The 24,524-nt window shown below is 44.6% G+C and overlaps 2 protein-coding genes across 3 annotated transcripts in view; both read left to right on the forward strand.

The window, feature by feature from the left end:
- The window catches only part of prkcba (protein kinase C, beta a), a 50,010-nt gene extending 34,059 nt beyond the window's left edge, over positions 1-15,951 (forward strand). Inside the window, exon 17 of one of the 2 annotated variants that reach the window (XM_063010564.1) lies at positions 11,766-15,951. In XM_063010564.1, the coding sequence (XP_062866634.1) occupies positions 11,766-11,918 (153 nt within the window). In that variant the 3' untranslated portion in view covers positions 11,919-15,951. Of the gene's footprint in view, positions 1-4,002; positions 7,795-11,765 lie in introns of those variants that run through there. The other variant, XM_063010563.1, reaches the window with a different exon arrangement.
- Positions 15,952-17,160: 1,209 nt separating this feature from the next.
- cacng3a (calcium channel, voltage-dependent, gamma subunit 3a) lies at positions 17,161-23,948 on the forward strand. Its single transcript, XM_063010431.1, has 4 exons — positions 17,161-17,371; positions 20,222-20,305; positions 22,262-22,402; positions 23,361-23,948. Exons 1-4 carry the CDS (start codon positions 17,161-17,163, stop codon positions 23,945-23,947), a joined length of 1,023 nt encoding a protein of 340 aa, XP_062866501.1. The 3' UTR covers position 23,948.
- The last annotated feature ends 576 nt before the right edge of the window (positions 23,949-24,524 follow it).

Below are 24,524 nucleotides of genomic sequence, written 5' to 3' on the forward strand. Positions count from 1 at the left end.
CACTGTATCTATAGTTTTAAACCATAGATGATGAACTTCACATTTCTGTTAGAGGCGGCGACTTCTACAGAAATGCAGCATGACTGACTCACCACGTTCTTGTGCTAGGCATGTGCTGATAGACATTTATAGCTCATAATAACCTTTGATTACAGTTAAAAATATTAAAATATTATATCTTACAGTCTGATTCCCTGTTGCGATTCCTCTGCCGCATGCACCACCCCCACTCTGGCCAATAATAGTCTGTATCCAATTACCCAATTGCATTCGCTTCCTCTCTACTGCTGCTGACCTCCACTCTGACCGAGGAGAGCTGACACGTGCAGTTGCCGACCGCTTCTTTTCACCTGCACCAGGCGGGTTTATATGGAGAACTGTATTATTTACATTTTCTGCATTTACCAGACGCTTTCATTTAAAGCGACTTACAGTTGAGACCTAGTTGTTAAGGTACTGGACTAGTAATCAGTGGTTCAAGCCCCACCACTGCTAGGTTGCCACTGTTGGGCCCTTGAGCAAGGCCCTTAACTCTCAATTGCTTAGACAATACGCTGTCACAGTACTGTAAGTCACTTTGGATAGAAGCGTCTGCTAAATGCTGAAAATGTAAATGTACAGTCTAAGCAATTGTGGGTTCAGGGTCTTCCTCAAGGACCCAACAGTAGCAACGTGGCAGTGGTGGGACTTAAACCAGCAACCTTTTGATTACTATTCCACTAAGCTACAACTGCCCTGTATGCCGTCATCCTCCGTCTCTGTGCAGGCGCCATCGATCAGCCAGCAGAGGTCGTAACTGCAGCGGTTATGAGGAATCCTTCCGGCCAACCAACCATACAGATGAGCCAATCATTGTCCGTATAGGCGCCCAGCCTGCCGGTAGCAGAGCTGAGATTCGAACTCACGAACAGCGTGTTTTACCACTGCACCACCTGAGCGTCAACACTCCTAATTTTGAACCATTTGGTGCATTATCACTAAAAAATAAATAGGTTATGAACTGGGATGTAACCAGTAACAGGGGGTTTATTGCTGGCTAACATCTAAAAAAAATTTAATAGCACAAGCTTTTTATTTCTGTATTCACCTGTATCAGGTCTGTATAGTCGACTAACTAGCTTATTCCAAGGTTTTCAGACCTGATGTACACAATTATAGTTATTTAGATATACAGTATATACAGTGTATCACAAAAGTGAGTACACCCCTCACATTTCTGCAGATATTTTAGTATATCTTTTCATGGGACAACACTGACAAAATGACACTTTGACACAATGAAAAGTAGTCTTTGTGCAGCTTATATAACAGTGTAAATTTATTCTTCCCTCAAAATAACTCAATATACAGCCATTAATGTCTAAACCACCGGCAACAAAAGTGAGTACACCCCTAAGAGACTACACCCCTAAATGTCCAAATTGAGCACTGCTTGTCATTTTCCCTCCAAAATGTCATGTGATTTGTTAGTGTTACTAGGTCTCAGGTGTGCATAAGGAGCAGGTGTGTTCAATTTAGTAGTACAGCTCTCACACTCTCTCATACTGGTCACTGAAAGTTCCAACATGGCACCTCATGGCAAAGAACTCTCTGAGGATCTTAAAAGACGAATTGTTGCGCTACATGAAGATGGCCAACACCTTGAAACTGAGCAGCAGCACAGTGGCCAAGATCATCCAGCGTTTTAAAAGAGCAGGGTCCACTCAGAACAGACCTCGCGTTGGTCGTCCAAAGAAGCTGAGTGCACGTGCTCAGCGTCACATCCAACTGCTGTCTTTGAAAGATAGGCGCAGGAGTGCTGTCAGCATTGCTGCAGAGATTAAAAAGGTGGGGGGTCAGCCTGTCAGTGCTCAGACCATACGCCGCACACTACATCAAGTTTGTCTACATGGCTGTCACCCCAGAAGGAAGCCTCTTCTGAAGTCTCTACACAAGAAAGCCCGCAAACAGTTTGCTGAAGACATGTCAACAAAGGACATGGATTACTGGAACCATGTCCTATGGTCTGATGAGACCAAGATTAATTTGTTTGGTTCAGATGGTCTCAAGCATGTGTGGAGGCAATCAGGTGAGGAGTACAAAGATAAGTGTGTCATGCCTACAGTCAAGCATGGTGGTGGGAATGCCATGGTCTGGGGCTGCATAAGTGCAGCAGGTGTTGGGGAGTTACATTTCATTGAGGGACACATGAACTCCAATATGTACTGTGAAATACTGAAGCAGAGCATGATCCCCTCCCTCCGGAAACTGGGTCGCAGGGCAGTGTTCCAGCATGATAATGACCCCAAACACACCTCTAAGATGACCACTGCTTTATTGAAGAGGCTGAGGGTAAAGGTGATGGACTGGCCAAGCATGTCTCCAGACCTAAACCCAATAGAACATCTTTGGGGCATCCTCAAGCGGAAGGTAGAGGAGCGCAAAGTCTCGAATATCCGCCAGCTCCGTGATGTCGTCATGGAGGAGTGGAAAAGCATTCCAGTGGCAACCTGTGAAGCTCTGGTAAACTCCATGCCCAGAAGAGTTAAGGCAGTTCTGGGAAATAATGGTGGCCACACAAAATATTGACACTTCAGGAACTTTCACTAAGGGGTGTACTCACTTATGTTGCCGGTGGTTTAGACATTAATGGCTGTATATTGAGTTATTTTGAGGGAAGAATAAATTTACACTGTTATATAAGCTGCACACAGACTACTTTTCATTGTGTCAAAGTGTCATTTTGTCAGTGTTGTCCCATGAAAAGATATACTTAAATATCTGCAGAAATGTGAGGGGTGTACTCACTTTTGTGATACACTGTATAATATATGTATTATATAGGTGTTCTTTTGTGACGTATCAGATTGTGTAATTCTTCAGTTCATGCCTACTTCAAGATTCATGAAGCACGCTCCCCGGCTCGTCATCTCACGAACGTTCACAGCTCCATGATCGTAACATCTTAGCCACAAGTCAAACAAATGTTCTACAGACATTTGTGAATCATGTTTGTTTTCTTTTGATTATTAAAATGATTAAACAAAATGGATGGGATTAAAGCATCAGGAGACGATCGACACGTTTGATTCAGTGATCTAGTCCATGATGGATACATTTGATTCAGTGATCTAGTCCATGATGGTTACATTCAATACAGTGATCTAGTCCATGATTAACACATTTGATTCAGGTGATCTAGTCCATGATTAACACATTTGATTTAGGTGATATAGTCCATGATGAGCACAGTTGATTCAGTGATCCAGTCCTTGATGGACACATTTGATTCAGGTGATCTAGTCCATGACGGACATATTTAATTCAGTGATCTAGTCCATGATTAACAAATTTGATTCAGTGATCTAGTCTATTACAGAGACATTTGATTCAGTGATCTAGTCCATGATGGACACATTTAATTCAGTGATCTAGTCCATGATTAACACATTTGATTCAGGTGATCTAGTCCATGATTAACACATTTGATTCAGGTGATATAGTCCATGATGAACACAGTTGATTCAGTGATCCAGTCCTTGATGGACACATTTTATTCAGGTGATCTAGTCCATGATGGACATATTTAATACAGTGATCTAGTCCATGACGGACACATTTGATTCAGTGATCTAGTCCATGATGGACACATTTGATTCGGTAATCTAGTTCATGTTGGTTACATTCAATACAGTGATCTAATCCATGATGGACACATTTGATTTAGTGATCTAGTCCATGATGGATACATTTGATTCAGTGATCTAGTCCATGATGGGCACATTCGATTTGGTGATCTAGTCCATGATGGACACATTTGATTCAGAGATCTAGTCCATGATGGTCACATTTGATTTAGTGATCTGGTGGATCTCGTCTGGTCTCCATGTTTTAATCCCTGCCTCAGTTCCTCACCTTTTGTGCCAGTTTCAGTTGTACTGATCATGTTTCTCACACTTCTGTTGTTCTTTTAACCTCCATCGTTCCATCTGCACTGCTTCTCTTCTCTCATCTTCTCCACAGTGCGGTCGAGACGCCGAGAACTTTGACCGTTTTTTCACCCGACATCCTCCGGTCCTGACCCCGCCCGACCAGGAAGTGATTCTTAACCTGGACCAGCAGGAGTTTCAGGATTTCTCTTACGTTAACCCAGAATTCGTGACTCAGGAGTCCAAGTAGCCAGTAGGGACGTGTGGCATTTGCAGAGGCCAGTCAGACCGAGGAGCCCCGAATGACTGAGGCCGAATAAGCCGAGCGCAAGAGGAAAAGGAATCGTTTTTATCAGTGGATCTAGTCTGTAACTCCATTTCATTTGTTTTGTACAATTTATGTTGGTTAATTATTAATGATGATACTGATTTTAAACGCACACAAACACACACACACACACACACACACAGATTTGCCCATTCAAGGTGTGCAATAATACCTAATAATAATAATAATTAATAATAATACTAAAAAATACTTTTTTACATGTTTCATTCAGATTCATATTAAATATCGTCCAGAGATTTTGGCTAGAAATGTAAAACTGTTCTAAAAATATCAACATTGGCCACATTTTAAAGCCAGTCAGAGTTTCTGTATCTAATATTCATTATTTATCAAATCTAACACATCTAAAAACTGACAGATTACAGTGTGAAAAAGTAACTGACCCCATTCCAGTTGCCTCTGTCAACGTATATCTGATTTTAGATCATCAAACGATATTTGATGGGTGCCAGTCCATCGCAGGGCTTCAGCCAACGAGAGACGTAGACAATCGGGTCAGTGTAGACCGGCCGGTCGATAGCATCTCTGAGATTAGAACACGAATCTCAGCGGTAGTGGGAATCAGGTTAAATATAAAAGACAAGAGGAATTCCATTCCAGTGGGTAGCGCTGTCACCTCACGGCGAGAAGGGCCTGGGTTCGATTTCCTGTCCGAGCTTTCTGAGTGCACTTTGCATGTTCATGTGTGTTCCTCAGGGTGCTCCAAAGTTCAGAGACATGCAGTCAGGCCAACTGGAGCTACTAAAATCACCCTAAGTGAGTGTGTAAGGCTCTCAGTGCCCTGAGCGTAGGGATTCCTCATAACTGCAGCAGTTACGACCTCTGCTGGCTGGTCCGAGATGAATGCATATTAATGGCTGATGCACGTTACATGTTTGAGGGGCCGTATGTACGATCGGGTAATTGGAAAAGTGAGGAAAATGCATTTTAAGAAAAATAATCTGTCCATGAAGCGAAGCTGAGGTGTGGTCGGGGTGTGAAGCGCTACAAAGATCCAAAATCTGAAGGTTCACTTCTAGCAGCGGGATATTCCACTAGCACAGTGCCGAGATTCTGAACTCCTTGGTTTGAAACTCGTCGTTGCCACCGGTCGGCTGGGCGCCATCTAGCGGGCATAATTGGCAGTGCCTCCAGGGCGGGATGACCATGACCACCATGACTATGTGGGCGAAGGGCTGCACGCGGGTTGGAGGAGGCGTGAGCAGCAATATACCCACCTCGACTGCAATCAGGGATCCTCCAGCAGCGGAAGACAGATTGACTACACTAAATTGGGAGAAAATGGAATATAATATAATAGGGGAAAAAAGGTCATCTGTCCATGAAGCGAAACTGAGGTGTAGTCGGGGTGTGCAGCGCTACGATGATCCAAAATCCGAAAGCAGGTTCACTTCTAGAAGGGCGGTCAAAGTTTTGACCTAAATTGACCCAGGAAAGATATATATTAGAAGGACAGATATTATTGCAGTCGTTGCTGCTATTGGCCGGTTTGGGTGATACAGGTGTTGAATAACTTTGTCACCTGAACAAAAGGTTTTGTGATGAATACAGCGCGACAGAGGCGATCAGAAAGGGGTGATTATTTTTTCACGAGGTATAAAAAATGTCTGAGCTTTTCTTCCACTCAAGCTCACAGAACTGCAACATCCATGAGCTCTTCACTGCTGCTGATCATGTTGTTCAGCAGGTTGTTCATGTAGGTTAGCCTGTTCCCGGGCCCTGCGTGTGTATTTTACATAATACTACTGCTCCAGAGAACCGTGCCAAATGAAAGCTCGAGGAAAAGCAGGGGTGCGAATTTATGACGGGACGTGTGACAGCGTTTCCAAAACCAGTCCTTAGATACCTTCAGACCATCCACATTTTTGTTCTCTTCAGGCTTCCAACACACTTTGGGCTGGCAATTTAAACACACTATATGGCCAAAAGTATTTGGACACCTGAGCTATTAAAATAGAGTGACTTCTATGTGATCTTTTTGGCCACTCTTCTGAGGATGCTTCTTACAACATTTTAGAGTGTGTCTGTGTATGGGAATTTGTGCCTGTTCAGTCAACAGAGCAATTGTGTAGCTGGTCACTGAGCCTCAGTTGATGTTCCAGTTCATTCCAAAGCTGTTAATTGGGGCTGAGGTCAACGCTGTGTGCAGGACACTGGAGTTTCTTCGCTTTATGCATGGAACAGGAAAGGGCCTTCCCTAACCTGTTGCTGCAAACTTGGAAGCATATAATCATTGATTTATTACACCTGTTCGCAACTGTTGTGGCTGAAACACACAAATTCAGTAATTATCAGTGGTGTCCCAATACCTTTGACCACATAGTGTGTATCCAGTTCACCTGTCATCCTCTGGCGCCCCCTGCTGCTCGTACGATGTTCCAGCTCTGGAGTTTAAATCTCAGCTCCGCTATCAGCCAGCCGGGCGCCTCCACAGACACACGATCGGCTACGTCTGAGGGAGGGCGGGCCGAAGGGATTCCACATTACTGATGGCACAGAGATGGTAAATAATGGAGATCAGTGCGTGACTCTTCGTACGTGATACTGATCCCTGTGCAGGTGAAAAGAAGTGGTCTGAGAGGGTGTGTGTTAAGGTTGGGGTCAGTATGTGCAGCAGTAGAGGACAGATAAAACCAGAGTAATTGGATACGGCTAGATTTGAAAAGGTGTTGGACTAGGAGGCCTGGCTCACTGCAGAAGTTCCGATTCATCCTAAGGAAGTCCAGTGGGGTTGAAGTCAGGGCTCTGCGTAGGCTCCTGGAATTCGTCCAGGGATTGTTCAAGAACAAAGTTGTGGATCGTCCGAGGGTCATTTTGGGAAGTTTCACATGAATATTAGGCGTCATGCATGAACTGGAATACCCACTGCGCCAGAGAAAACCTTGATTCTATATCTGATTACTGGAAATTCATCATTTCTAGAGACTTTTGAACTATTTGAGTATTTTCACCTTCTTTTAATCCCCAGCGTGTTGTTGTAAGCGTTCTAATAGAAAACACACACAGATCTCTTTGTGATTTGTCTGCCAAATTTGTGTTGTATAACTTTTATATCCCAGATTTCCACGCCCTCCAGTATTCCGATCGATATAACGCGCTCCACTGTGAAGAGACTGCTGCCGTACGAGGACGTTTCATTCTAGATCTAGTATGTGGACACCTGACCGTGAACCGGTTGGACATTTCATTTCGAAAACCCGAGGGCATTAATACGGAGCCGCCTTCCCTCTGGAAGCGCGTTCCTCAGGGCATTTGTCCTGCCGTCGACGCTCCAAGTCATCCCGATAGCACTCGTATCATATCGTGTCTTGCGCAGTCATGCTGGAACAGGAAAGGTCCTCGCCTGAAGTGTTGGTACAGATTAGGATGCGTTTCGTATTTGATTTCATTCATCTGCTCGTTCATCTCAATCAGAAGTTAGAAGTGGTGTCCACATACTATTGACCATAGTGAACACATACATGCACATTGAGTTCTCATTGCTCTTCATCCAAGACAGATTATATTAAATAAAATAAAGGCATGAATATGATTAAATCATCTCATTTATTTATTTTATTTATTTTTTGCACCTGCTTGGCATTAGTTTACTTAAAACATTCATTCTTTGTGATAGAATCTATCAATATAATAGAATATTAATATTATTTTTTCATCTCTGGGTCTAAGATGCTACTCAGTTTTCTTGGGTGGGTCATTCCTGGGATTTTGGTGCCTTTTGGACCTTAAAACCTTTTGAAAATGAAACACTGTTTTATTTGTTGTTCATGTTTAATTATAAAAAGGACGTGTTATACTTTTCCAGACTAATATTGGTCAAGCTAAATTACACATGTACCTCATATACACCGTGACGTCCATCCTGTTACGTGTTAGGTTGTAACAGGGTGGACCATAACAGGGTGGACATTCTGACATAAAATTAGCCATTAGCTAGCAAGTGAGCAAAACCATGCTAGCATAAAAGTGAATTCAGACAAAGAATTCTCAGCTTTTTAGTGTGATATTTTTAAAATGATCAAACCGTATTGCTTTTTCTCATATATCCCGTAACAGGGTGGACATGTTATGGTTAATCATATAAACAACATTAAAATGAGGAGTTTAATGAGCCGCTTATCTTCCACAGTTGTTTTCCCTCCAAAAAGATCATCTGAGCTCCCGGAAATGATGTCAGTATGTAAAACAGTTCTTCATTTTAAGAGACAGTAGTAAGAAATAACAGGGTGGACCAGCCACTTGAGGGACGTGTGAAAAACCCTTATAATCAGCAATAAAATCAAACTCATAAAGAAAAAAAAATTCTTTAAAAGGTTTAGAGGAACTTAAGCAAAACCTTTTAAACAGTATTGAAAGACTGAGATATTTTCATGATTAACCTCATATATCATCACTAAATCAGAATGTACAGCACTGGGAAAACCTCTGCTATCTAACAGATAAAAACAGTATATATACAGTCATTTTATTTTGGGGGGGTAGAAAACATTGTGTTTAGTATTTGAAAGTGTTCATTATTTTAGTAAGATGTTTAGAAATTGTATTGTTTAAAATGTACTTAATAAATACAGTGATCAGTACTGGGGACACAAAAGGCACCAAATTGTCGGAATGACCCAGATGTGCATTGGTACAGCCGAGGTGCTGAGCTGATACACTTCTAAAGGTCATGTCTCAAAATTTCTGCCTTTCCGTTCTTGTTCTGTGCCAAAATATTAATAATAAATATTCATTTCTGTTCTGTTATAAGTATTGGGACATTGGTAGCCTAGTGGGTAGAAATTTGGTCCACTAGTCTGAATGTTGTGGCTGTTGGGCCCTTGAGCAAGGCCCTTAACCCTCTCGGCTCCAGGGGAGCCATACTACGACTGACCCTGCGCTCTGACCCCAGCTTCCAAACAAGCAGGGATATTTGGAAGTAAAATGTATTTGTCATATATACGTGTATACATATATACTGTATATATGACAAATAAGGCGTTCCTTTATTTGTTTATGTCATAGCTGGTGACTTCTCTGTGCCCATACAAATAGTTTAAGACAAACACATTACAGTAAGAAAGTCCAGGGAGCTCCGTACAGATCTCAGAAAGCAGATCTTCACAAATCACACGTCGCCTAAATAAAATCTTTTTGAAGTAATGAAATGTAGTAATTTGTTCAAACAGTTGTCAGTACAGTAGTTTACTGCTCACAGCCAAGCAAGCTTTACATTGTACCTTTACATAAAGGCATCTGAGAAACTAGTTCCTGCTTGTTTCCTCCGAAGTCCTTGTTAGTGATCACAGTTGACTACAGCTGGTACTACAGACTTCTCCTTGTCCGTATAAATAAGGCTAGTTTGACTGCACCTATTAAAATGGGCATGGAACAGTGGTCTTTGACCCAAATTCTCATGCTGAGAGGAAATCTGCCATGGTTGTCATGCATGATCAGATCCAATCCAGGTAACAACATGAGTTAGAAGCTCCTTGACCATGAACGCAGGTACCACTGCCCACAGTCCAGCGAGCTTTGCATGGTCATAGGCTTTTGTCCAAAAAACAACAATCTGCTTCTAAATCCACTCCTTAAAGACTGTGAGCATCATCTTTTAAGCATCACGAGATGGTTTGGGTGAGAGACCATGATGGTGCGAGGTCAAGCTAGCGCTATTTATGTGGGCACCTTGAAGTCATCAGCTGGAGTCGATTATGATTACGAAGGACAGCATTGTGGAACTTCGTCCGCCACCAGACCAGGTACGTGTTTCAATCATTCAGTCACAGAAAAAGAACCGTTTGTAAAGTTATCATCTCAGGACTGCCGTGACCTGCATGGCTCGAGGGTATGAAAATTTCAGACTGTACTGCAGGAACCTGTGGCGCAGAGTCCGGCTAACAGACCTATACGAGCATGACCTCCAGATGTTTCAGATTTACATTTCCGGCATTTAGCAGACGATTTTATCCACAGCAGTCAAATCCATTGAGGTTTAAGGACCTGACAGTGCAACAAGGCAGCGGTGGGGTTTCAACCAGCGACCACTTATTAGAAGTGGGTGTGGCTGGAACACTTAAACTCCTAAAATACTACATATACTTTTGACCTTATAGAGTACTGAAGGCATTTGGTGACACAAACTTTCAAAGCTGTCCGTAAGCTTCCTAACAAAGTGTCACTGACTCTCATTTTCAGTGTTTGTCTTCCACCTCTTTGCTCTTCTTTTTTCTTTAATGGTTTCTACGTCTCTAAAAGTCTGTCTGTGGCGGAACTGGTGTGTTGAAACTGGTTGGTGTGAGTTGATGTGTTGGTGTTGCGCTACGTCTTGAACTTTCTGCTTCACGTTGTGTTCTGGTTCGTGGATTGTGGAGTTTAAAATGCTTGAGTTCTGAGGACACGTATAGGAATCTATGAAGTGCTGGCGCAATCGAAATATAGCAATACTTTATGAAGTTTAAAATGACCGTTAGTAAATAGACGCACCAAAAAAAGATGCGTCTTTTCGACACCATTACACCATCATGATCTTCTGGTCGTGTGTTGAAAAAGGTGAAGGAATTTAATCATTCTTCTTGTTTTTTATTTACATTTGCAGAAAAATGTTTGTAAACCCTTTGAAATCACTTTAGTTTCTCATAACAACCATGTGCAATGAGTGGCACAAAAAGTGGCAGAGATGAAGATGCTGTGGGAGTGATGATGGACAGGATTAGGAAGGGGTTTATAAGAGGGACAGCACAGGTAGGACGTTTTGGAGGGTTAGGGAACCTGTATAATCACTCACTCACTTTCTTAACCGCTTATCCAGTTAGGGTCGCAGGGGGGTGCTGGAGCCTATCTCAGCTTTTCAATGTGCGCAAGGCACACAGTAACACCCTGGACGGGGCGGCAGTCCATCGCAGGGCAGGCACACACATTCACCTATAGGGCAATTCAGTGTCTCCAGTTAACCTGACTGCATGTTTTTGGACTGTGGGAGGAAACCGGAGCTTCCGGAGGAAACCCACGCAGATACGGGGAGAACATGCAAACTCCGCACAGAAAGGACTCGGACCGCCCGGCCTGGGGATCGAACCCAGGATCTTCTTGCTGTGAGGTGACAGTGCTACACACCGAGCCACCGTGCCGCCCCCTGAATAATCAAAAAAAGATTGAACCAAGTCTAGAACCTTGTGGGACGCCATAAGGACTCCTGGTGTGGTCACCAGTGCTGGTAACATACTGTCCCATACTGTTGTTAAAACTTGAGCCAGGAAGGCGGTTATGATTGACTACAGCTTGTGACTAGTCTGTGCTCATTCAAATAGGGCTAGTTTGCCACAAACCAAGTGTGTTTTGGAACTGCCAAGTCCAACCCCTCAAAGAGCCGATCAAGTTCCAGAACATCATTGTGTAAGTTGCTGTTAAAGGAGAATTTATTAAATTCAGACAATCTGGTCATTTCAGAGGGTTCACAAACTTTGTGGTAGGATGTAATTCACTCTGTAAGTGACTCGTGTCTGTTTTCCTTCCTCTTTCCCTTGTAGAAAAACCAGCGTGACACTGGGAACTTCGATAAGGAATTCACCAAGATGGCAGTTGAGCTGACCCCGACCGATAAACTCTTCATCATGAACTTGGACCAGAACGAGTTCCAAGGTTTTTCCTACACCAACCCAGAGTTCGTCATCCAGGTGTAACACCAGCCGAGCATTAGAATCCCTCCCACCCGTCCGGGCGGAGAAGACCTGCCTTTTCTTTCTGATCTCGTTTTGATCTCGTGAGTTTTATTGTCCTCTGTCCTCAGTATCGGATTCACAGTTGACCTCAACGTTTCCAGACACTTGTAAGGTTCAGCGGCATTGTGGGGTCCAAACTGAAAAGCGTAGAGTAAATTAGTAGCTTCCAATGCTGTGGCAACAGCATGGCAGGTCCAGAAAGACATAGTATGATGTGCTGGAGCTCCAGCTGTCTGCTCAGAGCCTGATCTCATCCCTACTGCATGTATTCTCGATGAATTAGAATGTTGACTGTGAGCCAGGACATCTGACTCTGACTGAATGGCCAAAAATTCCAGCAGACAAGCCTGTTGCGAGGCACCTTCAGTATTAATGGTTGTGGTGTTAATATGGGTTGTCTGACAAGCTCACAGTTAGAGGTGTCCACATAATTTTGGCCATATAGTGAACATTAATTTGACAAAAGAAGAGAAGAAACACTATATAGACAGCAACATAGACGACTCATCTGGCGGTGCAGATAGAGTACAGCTGGTGACTTCTCTGTGCTCATATAAATAGGGTTAAATTCTCTGCCACCATTAGACTGAGCCTCCAGCATTACGATGGGGAAGTTTAGGAAGCTCTGAAAAGAGCCTGGTCATAGATATATACATCAGAAATGTTTCTTGGCACTGATTCTAGACAACAGGTCCCAAGATTATGTGTACAAATACTGCGTGGAACAGTGGTCACCTTATGTTGAGAGAAAATTGTCCAAGTGGTCAGATGAATTCCAAGAATCACCCTCCTCCCCGAAGAACAGGTCTGCCATGAATAAGAAGCTATTAAAACATAAAACATGATTGGCACTGCCCACGGTCAAGCAAGTTTGATGCTGTCAAGGGCCAAGAAGCAAAAAAAGGAGCTCATGCTGTGCAAGATCGGCATCGTGAAGCTCGAGTGAAAAAAAGGCATTTAAACCCAACAACACCGTACCTACTACCAGGTATGAGGTATGGTGGTGGTAGCATTATACACTAGGGCTGTTCTGCTGCCACTGGAATTGGAATATTGCTAAAATCCATTGCTAGAATCCTTTCCAGAATACATAAATGGATTCTATTCTGTTCAAAAATATGTGGACTGTACTGGAAATGTCAAGCCTAATTCTCTTAAGTAAAGTGGTGAAAGATCCAGCCAGAGTTTTACCAGGACCTCCCAAACTCCCTGACCCAGTGCGCCTTACAAGTGTCTGTAAACCTTCGAGCTCCACACCTGAGCTGCAATTGAGGGGAGAGAACAGTGCTTAATGTTCATAGTCTCCATGAGAACGTCTCGTCATCTCCATGAGAATTATTCTACCCCTTTTATTTCTTTGCCGCCTCTCTCCGTGTTCTCTTGCGTTAATCAGTTTCCCAGATGATTCCCAGCCATTTAAGTTCCAGACCACCGCCAGGGTCAAAGGTAGTCGTGTATCTGTTAAAACTAAAGCTAAAATAGAGCTCCTCAGTGTAAATCTTGGGTAAAAAGTGTGTAAAGTGTTACCACCAGTCTTCTAGCTAACTCTGAGCTTGAGAATTCAACAGTTGTCATACTGGAATAAGTCTGTATGTCTTAGACACTGTCTGTATAAGTGAATAATAATAGGACATAATTGTTCCTTTAAATCGTGATTAGTAACTGGCAGGCCGGGCGTCTATACGGACACCGATAGGCTTGTCTGATAGAGGGAGGGAGGATCGGAGGGGATTCCTCATAACTGCTGAAATCACGACCTCTGCTGGCTGTTCGATGGCGCCTGCACAATAACACGGGGGATAATGGAGATCAGAGTTTGGCTCTCTGTGCACGATACGGATCTCCGTATAAACCCGTCCATTCGGGTGAAAAGAAGCTGTAGGTACTGCACACATGTTGAAGGGTGTGTGTGTTAGTCACAGCCCTTCTCAGTCAGGAGTAGAGGTCTGCAGCAGTGGAGGAGAAATACTACTGGGTAATTGGATAGATTGGATGGGATGCCATGGAGGCGCCAGGCGCACCTACAAGAAATGAAAATGAACCCAATTCGCAGGATGGTTCGCTTACGTAGAACAAACCCTGGCTATATATCCACAAACTAACAAGGTTACAGAGATACATTCTAGTTATCCATTTAAACAACCATGATTTAGGTTTGACACCCAAACTGTGAAGCATGCTGGTGGGAGCATCATGGCATGAGGCTGTTTTGGTGCCTTAGGACCTGGAGAGCTTAATTCAAAATAGTATCAAAACATTTCACAAGTGCCCAGGATATTCAAGTGCCCAGGATATTCCACTAGCACACCAGCACCGAGATTCTAAACTCCTCAGTTCGAAACTAGGCGTTGCCACCGGTCGGCTGGGCGCCATCTAGCAGGCATAATTGACAGTGCCTGCAGCAGACACTAACTGGCCACCGTGTCTGCTAGGGCGGGACGACCGGACTATGCGGGTGGGATCTTCATACGCTGTGCAAGGACCCTGATTGGGCAAGAAGAGGAGGGCTGTGCACGTGCCGGAGGAGACGTGACAAGCAACATGCTCTCCTTGGATGCAATCAGGTATCCTCCAGCAGCGGAAGACAAACTGACTATGCTAAATCAGGAGAAAATGCATAAAAAAAAAATACAGGTTTGTAACTGGGCTGGTTGCGTCATGCCATGGAGGTGCCAGGCGCACCTACAAGAAATGAAGATGAACCCAATTCGCAGGATGGTTCGCTAAGGTAGAACAAACCCTTCTAGTTACCCTTTGACATCCAAACTGGGGCGGCACTGTGGCTAAGTGGGTAGCACAGCAAGAAGGTCCTGGGTTCGATCCCCAGGTGGGGCGGTCTGGGTCCTTTCTGTGTGGAGTTTGTATGTCCTCCTCGTGTCCTCGTGGGTTTCCTCCAGGTGCTCCGGTTTCCTCCCATAGTCCAAAGACATGCAAGTGAGGTGAATTGGAGACACAAAAATTGTCCTAGACCGTTTTTGATATAACCTTGTGAACTGATGAATTTTGTGTAATGAGTAACTACCGTTCCTGTCATGAGTGTAGCCAAACTGTGAAGCATGACGGCGGGAGCATCATGGCATGAAGCTGCTTTGGTGCCTTAGACCTGGAGAGCTTAATTCAAAATAGCATTAAAACACTTTACAAGTAAATGTCAAGGTATCTGGGCCACAACAGACACAGAAGTAGCAAAAAAACGTTTTTAATGTTTTATTTTTGTTTGTTTTAGCTTTTGTGCTCCAGTCATTCAGTCACGACTTTAATTTAACTTACAGAGAACAGTTCCCATCCAAGCTCCACCTCTACATCTCACTTAAATTTGACGTTTCTTTTTGTACGATCTTGATTTGAAGGACTATACCGGTCACCCAACCTAAAAACCCTGTCTCTCTTACACCCCACATGGTTTTGTGTTGGTATGCAGTATTTTGGGGACCTGACTCTGTCCACTTTGTGTTCGGAATGAGCTGTAGTCTAACCTATGCATGCTTCCTAGAGCGCTCGCTCTTTTATCGGATCGTCTATTTACCAAACGTCTTGATATTGTGCTCGGATCGGTCGTTAGCGTAGATCCTCTGAGGTTAAAAAGTGAAATTATTTATAGGGTGCATCCTCGTCTTCCATATGAGCAAACATTGTGCTGATAATGTAGCCGGTGAACATGTTCGCTTCCTTCAGTCTTCGAGGAACGGATGAATGAATGAATAAATCTGTAGCTGTCATTACAATAAACATTCCATTACAGATGTTTACATATGGGATAGTGCAGAGGTTCTTTGTTGGTTTTGAACTTGGCTTAAACGAGTGGGTTTTTTTAAAGGGCTTCCTGTACCAACCCCTCCCGGATCTTAAGTTTTTACTATGCAAAGGCCAAAGCGAGTGGACAGCAGAGCAACGGAATGCAAACCGAGGACGACGGGAAGGTCAGCCGATGGATGTCGATGGATGTTTTTGCATGTTTGTGTTTAGAATGAATAAAATGAGAAAATTTTCAAAACCGTTTGTTTTGCGTGTTAAATGCATTCTGGGAAGCAAGTTTCAGGGGTGTCGTGTCAGCCGACACACCTCCATCAGGCTGCTGGATACTGTCGTGGTCAAGAGACTCCAACCTCCTGCACCATGACTGTTAAACTAATACAAAAACTAATACAGCGGTACCCTAAAACTCGACGTCGGTTGGTGATGGGAGTGGCGTTGAGTTTCGAGGTATTTTTTCCCATAAGGATGTATGAGAAACCTGTTAATGCGTTCCATGGTCCTGTGGACTCACTCAACCATTGAGCCAGGAAGGTATAAAACAGGGTATAAAATCCCAACAACATTGCTGGACCTGCTACAATCAGAACACCAGACCAACACACACCACCATGTCAGTGTCACTGCAGTGCTGGGAACAATCCACCATCCAAACATCACCTGGTCAATGGGGGTCCCTTTCAGTTAATACGTGGGGTGCAGGAGGGTGACAAAGTGTTCTGATTGATAGATGGGCTACAATCAGTGATTGTATACCCACAAACTTCATCTACATGGTAAGTAGAATGTTGGTAGGGCGCTCAAATTGTGCAGAGGTAAATTACGCAAGGCCACTACCTCTGGAAATCAGGGTGCGAATCCCTAGCGGTGCTATCGGCCAGTTAGGTGTCTACATACAGAGGGGAGGTGTGACCGAGGCACTGCGTGTTGCTGCATTTCATCCAGAGATTTCAGGGAAACCAGACCCACCGAGACCCTGACCAGCGGGTGGGATAAAACGGTGGTAGAAAATCTAAATTCTAAAGACCGACTGCTGTTAAGTGGATTTCATGTCATGAATGGCAACCACCACACAGAGCTGGTTTCATTCATAATATTGACCGCTTAAAACGGGGCAGTCCGGACACAAAGTGACCCAAGCACACAACACACACAACGCACACACACACAACGCACACACACATCATTCTGCAACTGCACCATGGAGTGAGCACAGCCAACACGGGCCTGCTCAGATCTTCCAAACAAAATGGATCTTTCACTACAGTCCGGTGCTGCTGACCTTTAGCTGAAGACGTGGACAACGTGCTCTCGTTCAAGTTCAAGGGTTCCCTGAAAGTGTGGCATTTCTACAAGTGCTAAAAGTAGAGCGAAATGACAGCAGAGGACACAGAAACCAGAATGGATTTCCTATCTTGATGGCTTGATCCATTCATCCAGATCCAGAACGATGCGCTTGTGCAGCCGTGGAGCGCAGATGCTCATCACCACGGCCGGAGCCTTCACCGCCTTCAGCCTCATGACCATCGCTGTCGGGACGGATTATTGGCTCTACGAGCCGGGCGTGTGCCGGACCGACAGTACGGGTGACAACGACACCAGCCACAAAAACGAGGAGGTGCTGACACATTCGGGCCTCTGGCGCCAGTGTTGCATGGAAGGTAACGATACATCAACCCTATCTCACTCAAACATGGTAGCACGCCACTGCAGAGGGTTCGAACTCGCAAGTTTGAATCTCGGCAGAGTTCACTGCTTCTCCAATGGGAAGGGGGGTCGTATGGAGCTTAGCGTGGCTCTCCAAATGAGATAAGGCTCTGTGTGGGAACCCAACACTGGCTGTTTATAAGCAGCTGTCATAGATCGGACACATGTCGGACGGGGCGTGTGGTGATCTGGCTCTCCCTGATTAGATCGAGGGTTGTGCAAGTGGCAACAAATTTACTATCGGGAACTGGAAATGACTAAATTAGGAGATAAGAAAAAAAAATACATTTGTAAATTTCCATCATATGAAGCTGGTCCAAACCCTCCAACATATCCCACCGGCAGTAGTGGACAGTGGACGGTTTTGGGACACAAGTGATCAAAATATACGTTTAAAATGTTTGGTGGACGCTTCTTTTCCAAATTGACTTCCAATTAAGACATGATACCATGCTGCAAGTCAAGGGCCTTGCTCAAGGGCCCAACAGTAGTAGCTTGACGGCTGTGAGGCTTGGACCATCAATCTTCCAAAAAATGGTCCACCAAACAGCTGGCCCTTTCGAAAGCAACTTACGGTACTTTTACAGCATATTGTCTAAGCAATAAAGGGTTAAGGGCCTTGCTGAAGGGCCCAACAGCGGCAATCTGGTAGTGGTGGTGCTTGAACCTGCGACCCTTCGATTACTAGGCTACTTATTCAGAATACACAAATACACAGCTAGTCAGCTGTTTTCCCTACAGCACTCAACACATAGTTACTACAGTATATGCATGTACAGTATTTATCCTAAAACTGGTCAATTTTAAGTCGCTGCCATTTGTTAAATTGATTTGGAATTACTTTATGCTAATAATAGAACATGAACATGGACGAAACAGTGTCGGGTGATGCTGTGAAGGCTCAGTCAGTAGGCCGACAGTTTAAAAACATGATTGCAAGACACACAATTGTGAGAAATGTATGAATTTTACCATCTACAGTCCATAACAGCTCTGAAAAACCAAAACTGAATACCTGCGACCTTCGATCCCTCACCCATAATGAATATATCCATGTTTCTACACTCACTGTCCATTTTATCAGCTCCACTTACCATATAGAAGCATTTTGTAGTTCTACAATTACTGACTGTAGTCCATCTGTTTCTCTACATGCTTTGTTACCCCCTTTCACCCTGTTCTTCAATGGTCAGGACCCCCACAGGACCACCACAGAGCAGGTATTATTTAGGTGGTGGATCATTCTCAGCACTGCAGTGACACTGACATGGTGGTGGTGTGTTAGTGTGTGTTGTGCTGGTTTTGAGTGGATCAGACACAGCAGCGCTGCTGGAGTTTTAAACACCTCACTGTCACTGCTGGACTGAGAATAGTCCACCAACCAAAAATATCCAGCCAACAGCGCCCCGTGGGCAGAATCCTGTGACCACTGATGAAGGTCTAGAAGATGACCGACTCAAACAGCAGCAATAGATGAGCGATCGTCTCTGACTTTACATCTACAAGGTGGACCAACTAGGTAGGAGCGTCTAATAGAGTGGACAGTGAGTGGACACGGTATTTAAAAACTCCACTCATACCAGCACAACACACACTAACACACCACCACCATGTCAGTGTCACTGCAGGGCTGAGAATGATCCACCACCCAAATAATACCTGCTCTGTGGTGGTCCTGTGGGGGTCCTGACCACAGAAGAACAGGGTGAAAGGGGGCTAGCAAAGCATGTAGAGAAACAGATGGACTACAGTCAGTAATTGTAGAACTACAAAGTGCTTCTATATGGTAAGTGGAGCTGATAAAATGGACAGTGAGTGTAGAAACAAGGAGGTGGTTTTAATGTTATGGCTGATCAGTGTATAGCGAGTGTCCCTTTGACCCAAATCCGCCGGTCTCAATCAATGCTTTTAATGGAAAGTGTAATGAAGCACTCGGGCTGCTAAAAGGGCATCGACGTGACCGATCCCACTTAGGCTGTGTGGTCTCTTCACGGCAGCGGTTCTCAACCTTTCTGAAAATGACATGACATCACACTGGCCACACAAGTGCATTCATATACAGAAACTTATGAGAACAGATCAGATCTTGTAATGGGGCGGGTCACTCTGTCCAGCAAGTGCTGGAAAATTCAGATGGCCATGCGCTCGCCCCACAAGGACATCAGCGAAGGTATGAAACTATAAAGCAAAAACTCAGATGTGAAAACAGAGTTATCACAACTCAGCTACTCGGTCCACCACTGTGTGCTAACTCACGTTTTCCAAACAGACAGATTATAAAGGGAGGAGCTTAGTATACACTTAGTAGTTGTAGCTTTGCAGTTAAGGTACTCGACTAGTAATCAAAAGGTCATTGGTTCAAGCTCTACCACTGCCAGGTTGCCACTGTTGGGCCCTCAATTGCTTAGACAATATACTGTCACAATGTAAAAAAGAGCCGAGTAGCCACACCATCACTGACGCAGCCCATCTGTATTGTAACGCTTCACTCAAAAGGGCGCCGTCCCACCACCTATGGAGGCAGCTTGCCCATCCAGTGTGGTCACCCAACAATGACTATTTAATCGCTCTCGACTAGCCGGTTCATCCCACAGTTGTTCATCAGAGCCACTGAAGTTCCTCCTCACCAAGCCTGTCCTTGGGAACCTTTATATCCTTGTCGTTAATAGGTGTGGCTGAAACTACACCCTAAATCACCCTAAATTCAACACTTAGAAGGAATGTACACATCATTTTGGCTGTACATTCAAATGAAAGATTAGTTTTGTTCATTATCTGACCGTGTGCCGATGCGTTTCTCCAAGGTTTGCTGATCGGGGTCTGTAAGAGCATCGACCATCTCCCAGAAGATGCTGAATATGAACAGGATGCAGCGGAATACCTGCTCCGTGAGTACCTACAGCTCCCTGATTTCACCTCAAGTATGTGACAAATTAAAGGAAAACAATAGAACGCTACGCACTGTGCTATAAGCCACCACACCAGGACGGCTTTACTGCACCGGGGTAAAGATCCCACAAGTCTGTGAAACCTGGAACGATGGAACACCATCAGTGTTTTTATAGTAATGATGGATCAGATTGATCAGGTGATCAATCAGAATATGATTGTACTGATCCCACACGGCCAAAAAAGAGCCACATGACACCTTATTGCAGGGGTCAAGCATTCAGGTGTAGGCCGTCCTCTTGGTGTACGTCATACATCTAGGTACACCGATCAGCCATAACATTAAAACCACCTCCTTGTTTCTACACTCATTGTCCATTTTATCAGCTCCACTTACCATATAGAAGCACTTTGTAGTTCTACAATTACTGACTGTAGTCCATCTGTTTCTCTACATACCTTTTTAGCCCTCTTTCATGCTGTTCTTCAATGGTCAGGACCCCCACAGGACCACCACAGAGCAGGTATTATTTAGGTGGTGGATCATTCTCAGCACTGCAGTGACACTGACATGGTGGTGGTGTGTTATTGTGTGTTTTGCTGGTATGAGTGGATCAGACACAGCAGCACTGCTGGAGTTTTTAAATACCGTGTCCACTCACTGTCCACTCTATTAGACACTCCTACCTAGTTGGTCCACCTTGTAGATGTAAAGTCAGAGACGATCGCTCATCTACTGCTGCTGTTTGAGTCGGTCATCTTCTAGACCTTCGTCAGTGGTCACAGGACGCTGCCCATGGGGCGCTTTTGGCTGGATATTTTTGGTTGGTGGACTATTCTCAGTCCAGCAGTGACAGTGAGGTGTTTAAATCCACTCATACCAGCACAACACACACTAACACACCACCACTGCAGTGCTGAGAATGATCCACCACCTAAATAATACCTGCTCTGTGGCGGTCCTGTGGGGGTCCTGACCATTAAAGAACAGCATGAAAGGGGGCTAACAAAGCATACAGAGAAAGAGATGGACTACAGTCAGTAATTGTAGAACTACAAAGTGCTTCTATACGGTAAGTGGAGCTGATAAAATGGACAGTGAGTGTAGAAACAAGGAGGTGGTTTTAATGTTATGGCTGATTGGTGTATATACTTGTTATGAATATGGTAAAAGATGGTAAAGGATGACAATGACCTTTCCAGTGCCTGTGGGTGTGGACTAGTCACTGCAACCCTACAACAACATCTCGTCTTATCTTGCGTTGGCATTCCTAGTTGGCATTCCTAGTTGGCATTCCCAGTCAGTGACAATACATTTACTTAGGTTTTCCTTTAATTTGTCACTCATCCCTATATGCACTATGACCAAAAAGTATGTGGCCGCCTGATAGTCCCTGACAGCCTCTTGGACGTCCCATTTCAAAACCATGGACCTTAATATGAAGACCTTGTTACCTGCCCCACTGCAAATATTACAACCTTTATCTTTCTGACTGTGTCAGCTGGGATTTGTGCCACCCTTTCAGTCAAAACAGCATTTGTGAGCATTTCCAGCCTCTGGAATCGATGTCCAATTTATCCCAAAGATGGCTGGGGTTTAAGGTCAGGGCTCTGAGCATGGCTGCTGGTTTCTCCAACCTCAACTCATCAGACCATGTCTCTATGGACCTCGCTTCAAACATAGAGGTCCACTCAGTGCCTCCCCATACTGTTTGTGCACATTTTAAACCATGCAGTGATTCTAATGGGTCTGCAACACCTGATCTCAACTATTATGAGGAAACTGTGCACGAATTCCTACAGACACATTCTAAAATTTTGTTACAAGCCTTTCCAAATGAGTGAAGTCCTGTTTAGGTGCCTCTGGTTAAGGAATGGGATGTCCAACATGTTTATGCTAAGTTGTCTACGTACTTTTGGTTCTCTTAGTTGATGGCCGTGTGTGTTCATTACAGGGGCAGTACGTGCCTCGAGTCTCTTCCCCATCATGAGTGTCGGGCTGCTGTTCATCGGTGGAATGTGCGTGGCCGCCAGCGAATTCTACAAGAACCGCCACAACGTCATCCTGAGCGCCGGCATTTTCTTCGTCTCAGCGGGTACGATGACATGCTGGATGGTTAAACTGACTGATGACAAAGACAACAACAGATTTTTTTTTTATCTTGGTCACAAGGCTGGAATATACTGTGTATTTACACATAGGTACAATGAAAAGTGGGCTTGTTTGTGTGATAGGATGGATGGTTGAGTAAATGAATAGATGGATGGATGGAATGAATGGTGGTATGTATGGATGTATAGGTAAATGTTGTTTGAGTGAAAAGGTGGGTAGATGGTTGGGTTGTGTAAGTGTATGGATGGATGAATGGATATATGAAAGGATGGATCTTGTTTGGGTGGATGGGTGGGTGGATGGATGGAAGGTTGGGGGCATCTGGTAAAGATTGGTTGATGGGTGGAGGGTTGTAAGGGTGGAATGGAGGATAGACGGCTGGTTAAGTGCATGGATAGATGGCTAAATAGTTGGAAGGGTGGAGGGATTTGGTAAAGACTGGTGAATGGATGAAGGGATATTTGGGTGAAAGGATGGATGGATGGATGGAGGGTTGTTTGAGATGTTGGATGGATGGATGAATGGATAGATGGAAGGTTGGAGGGATCTGGTAAAGATTGGTTAATGGGTGGAGGGTTGTAAGGGTGGAATGGAGGATAGATGGTTGGTTAAGTGGGTGGATGGGTTGAGGGTTGTTTAGGTAGAAGGGGTAGATGGGTTGTTGGGTATAAGTGCATGGATAGATGGCTAAATAGATGGAAGGGTGGAGGGATTTGGAATAGACTGGTGAATGGGTAAAGGGGTATTTGGGTGAAAGGATGGATGGATATGATGGTTGGTTGGATGGATCTGATGGGTGGGTGGAGGGTTGTTTGAGCTGATGGATTGGATGGATAGATAAATATGTGGGCTGTTAACGAAGCACTGTTTACAAACAGATAAACACAAATTCACAAAACTAGTAACACAAGGCTTCTTCTGTCTGTGTGTGGACGTTACAGGGCTGAGCAACATCATCGGTATCATCGTGTACATCTCCGCCAACTCCGGTGACCCAAACCAGAGCGAGTCCAAGCGGAGTCACTGGTACGGCTGGAGCTTCTACTGTGGTGCGTTCTCCTTCGTCATCGCAGAGACCGTGGGCGCGCTCACTGTGCACCTCTTCATAGACGCGCACCGCGGCCCCCGCCACAGACGCACGGCCCGGCCCCCTGCCCACTCTTCGCTCCAGCAGCGCCGCTCCTCTAGCTACCGCTCACGTTACCGCACCCGTGTGAATACCCCACCCCGTGCCCCAGCCCACCGCGGGAACGAGTTTGCACTGTACTCGCTGGGGGCAGATCAAGGGTACGCACAGGCCTCGCCGGCCACGTTCATGCACGCTCACAGTCCCGTCGTCAGGCACGCGCAGATGCTACAGACCTCGCTGAGAGTGGAGAACGGCGGCGTCTCGCATGCCCAGGTCTCGGAGAAACGCTTCGGCCTGGTCAGAGCTCCCGTGGTGAAGGTAGGCGATGGGAACTCCATCAATAACTGCACGGTCATGGCGAGCTCAGTGACCGCCACTAGGAGAACAACACCAGTGTAATTGTACAATAAAATTTTTAATCTTTAACCTTTTGTCTGTTTTTTTTTTCTTGGATCTTAAGTGTCCATGTTTCTCAAATCTCAGAATGTAAGGCCACACTAGTCCAGTGTCTCAACCAGACAACAAAGATGCTACGACCCATCTGGCCTTCATCTTTTTATTATGAACAGTTTAAGACTCTGAGGTGCTGGGCTGGTGTATTAAACTGCGATCACAGTTTTAGACGTATCACTCTCTGTACTCTACATAGACGCATTTTACATCATCCTAGGAGGCCGAGGAGGCGTGTCTAAATTCTTAGATACCTTAAAATGCTCCTACTGAGGTGCCTTAATTCTGAGTGATAATCTGACTGAATAACGAGGGATCCCAGCATTCAGTGCGGCACCACTTTTCCACATAAAAAATGACGAATATGGTGGGCGAATGAGGAACAGTTCAAGACAGACCCCTTGATGCCTTTAAACTTTTGTGATGGCCCAGTCTTTTGAAAGGACTAGAATGGATCCACCAGGAGTCGGAATAGACTTGACAGCACTTAATTATTTATAAATAATTATTATTATAGTTATTATTA

The sequence above is a fragment of the Trichomycterus rosablanca genome, chromosome 15 (genome assembly GCF_030014385.1).
Source record: "Trichomycterus rosablanca isolate fTriRos1 chromosome 15, fTriRos1.hap1, whole genome shotgun sequence".
Lineage (NCBI taxonomy): Eukaryota > Metazoa > Chordata > Actinopteri > Siluriformes > Trichomycteridae > Trichomycterus > Trichomycterus rosablanca.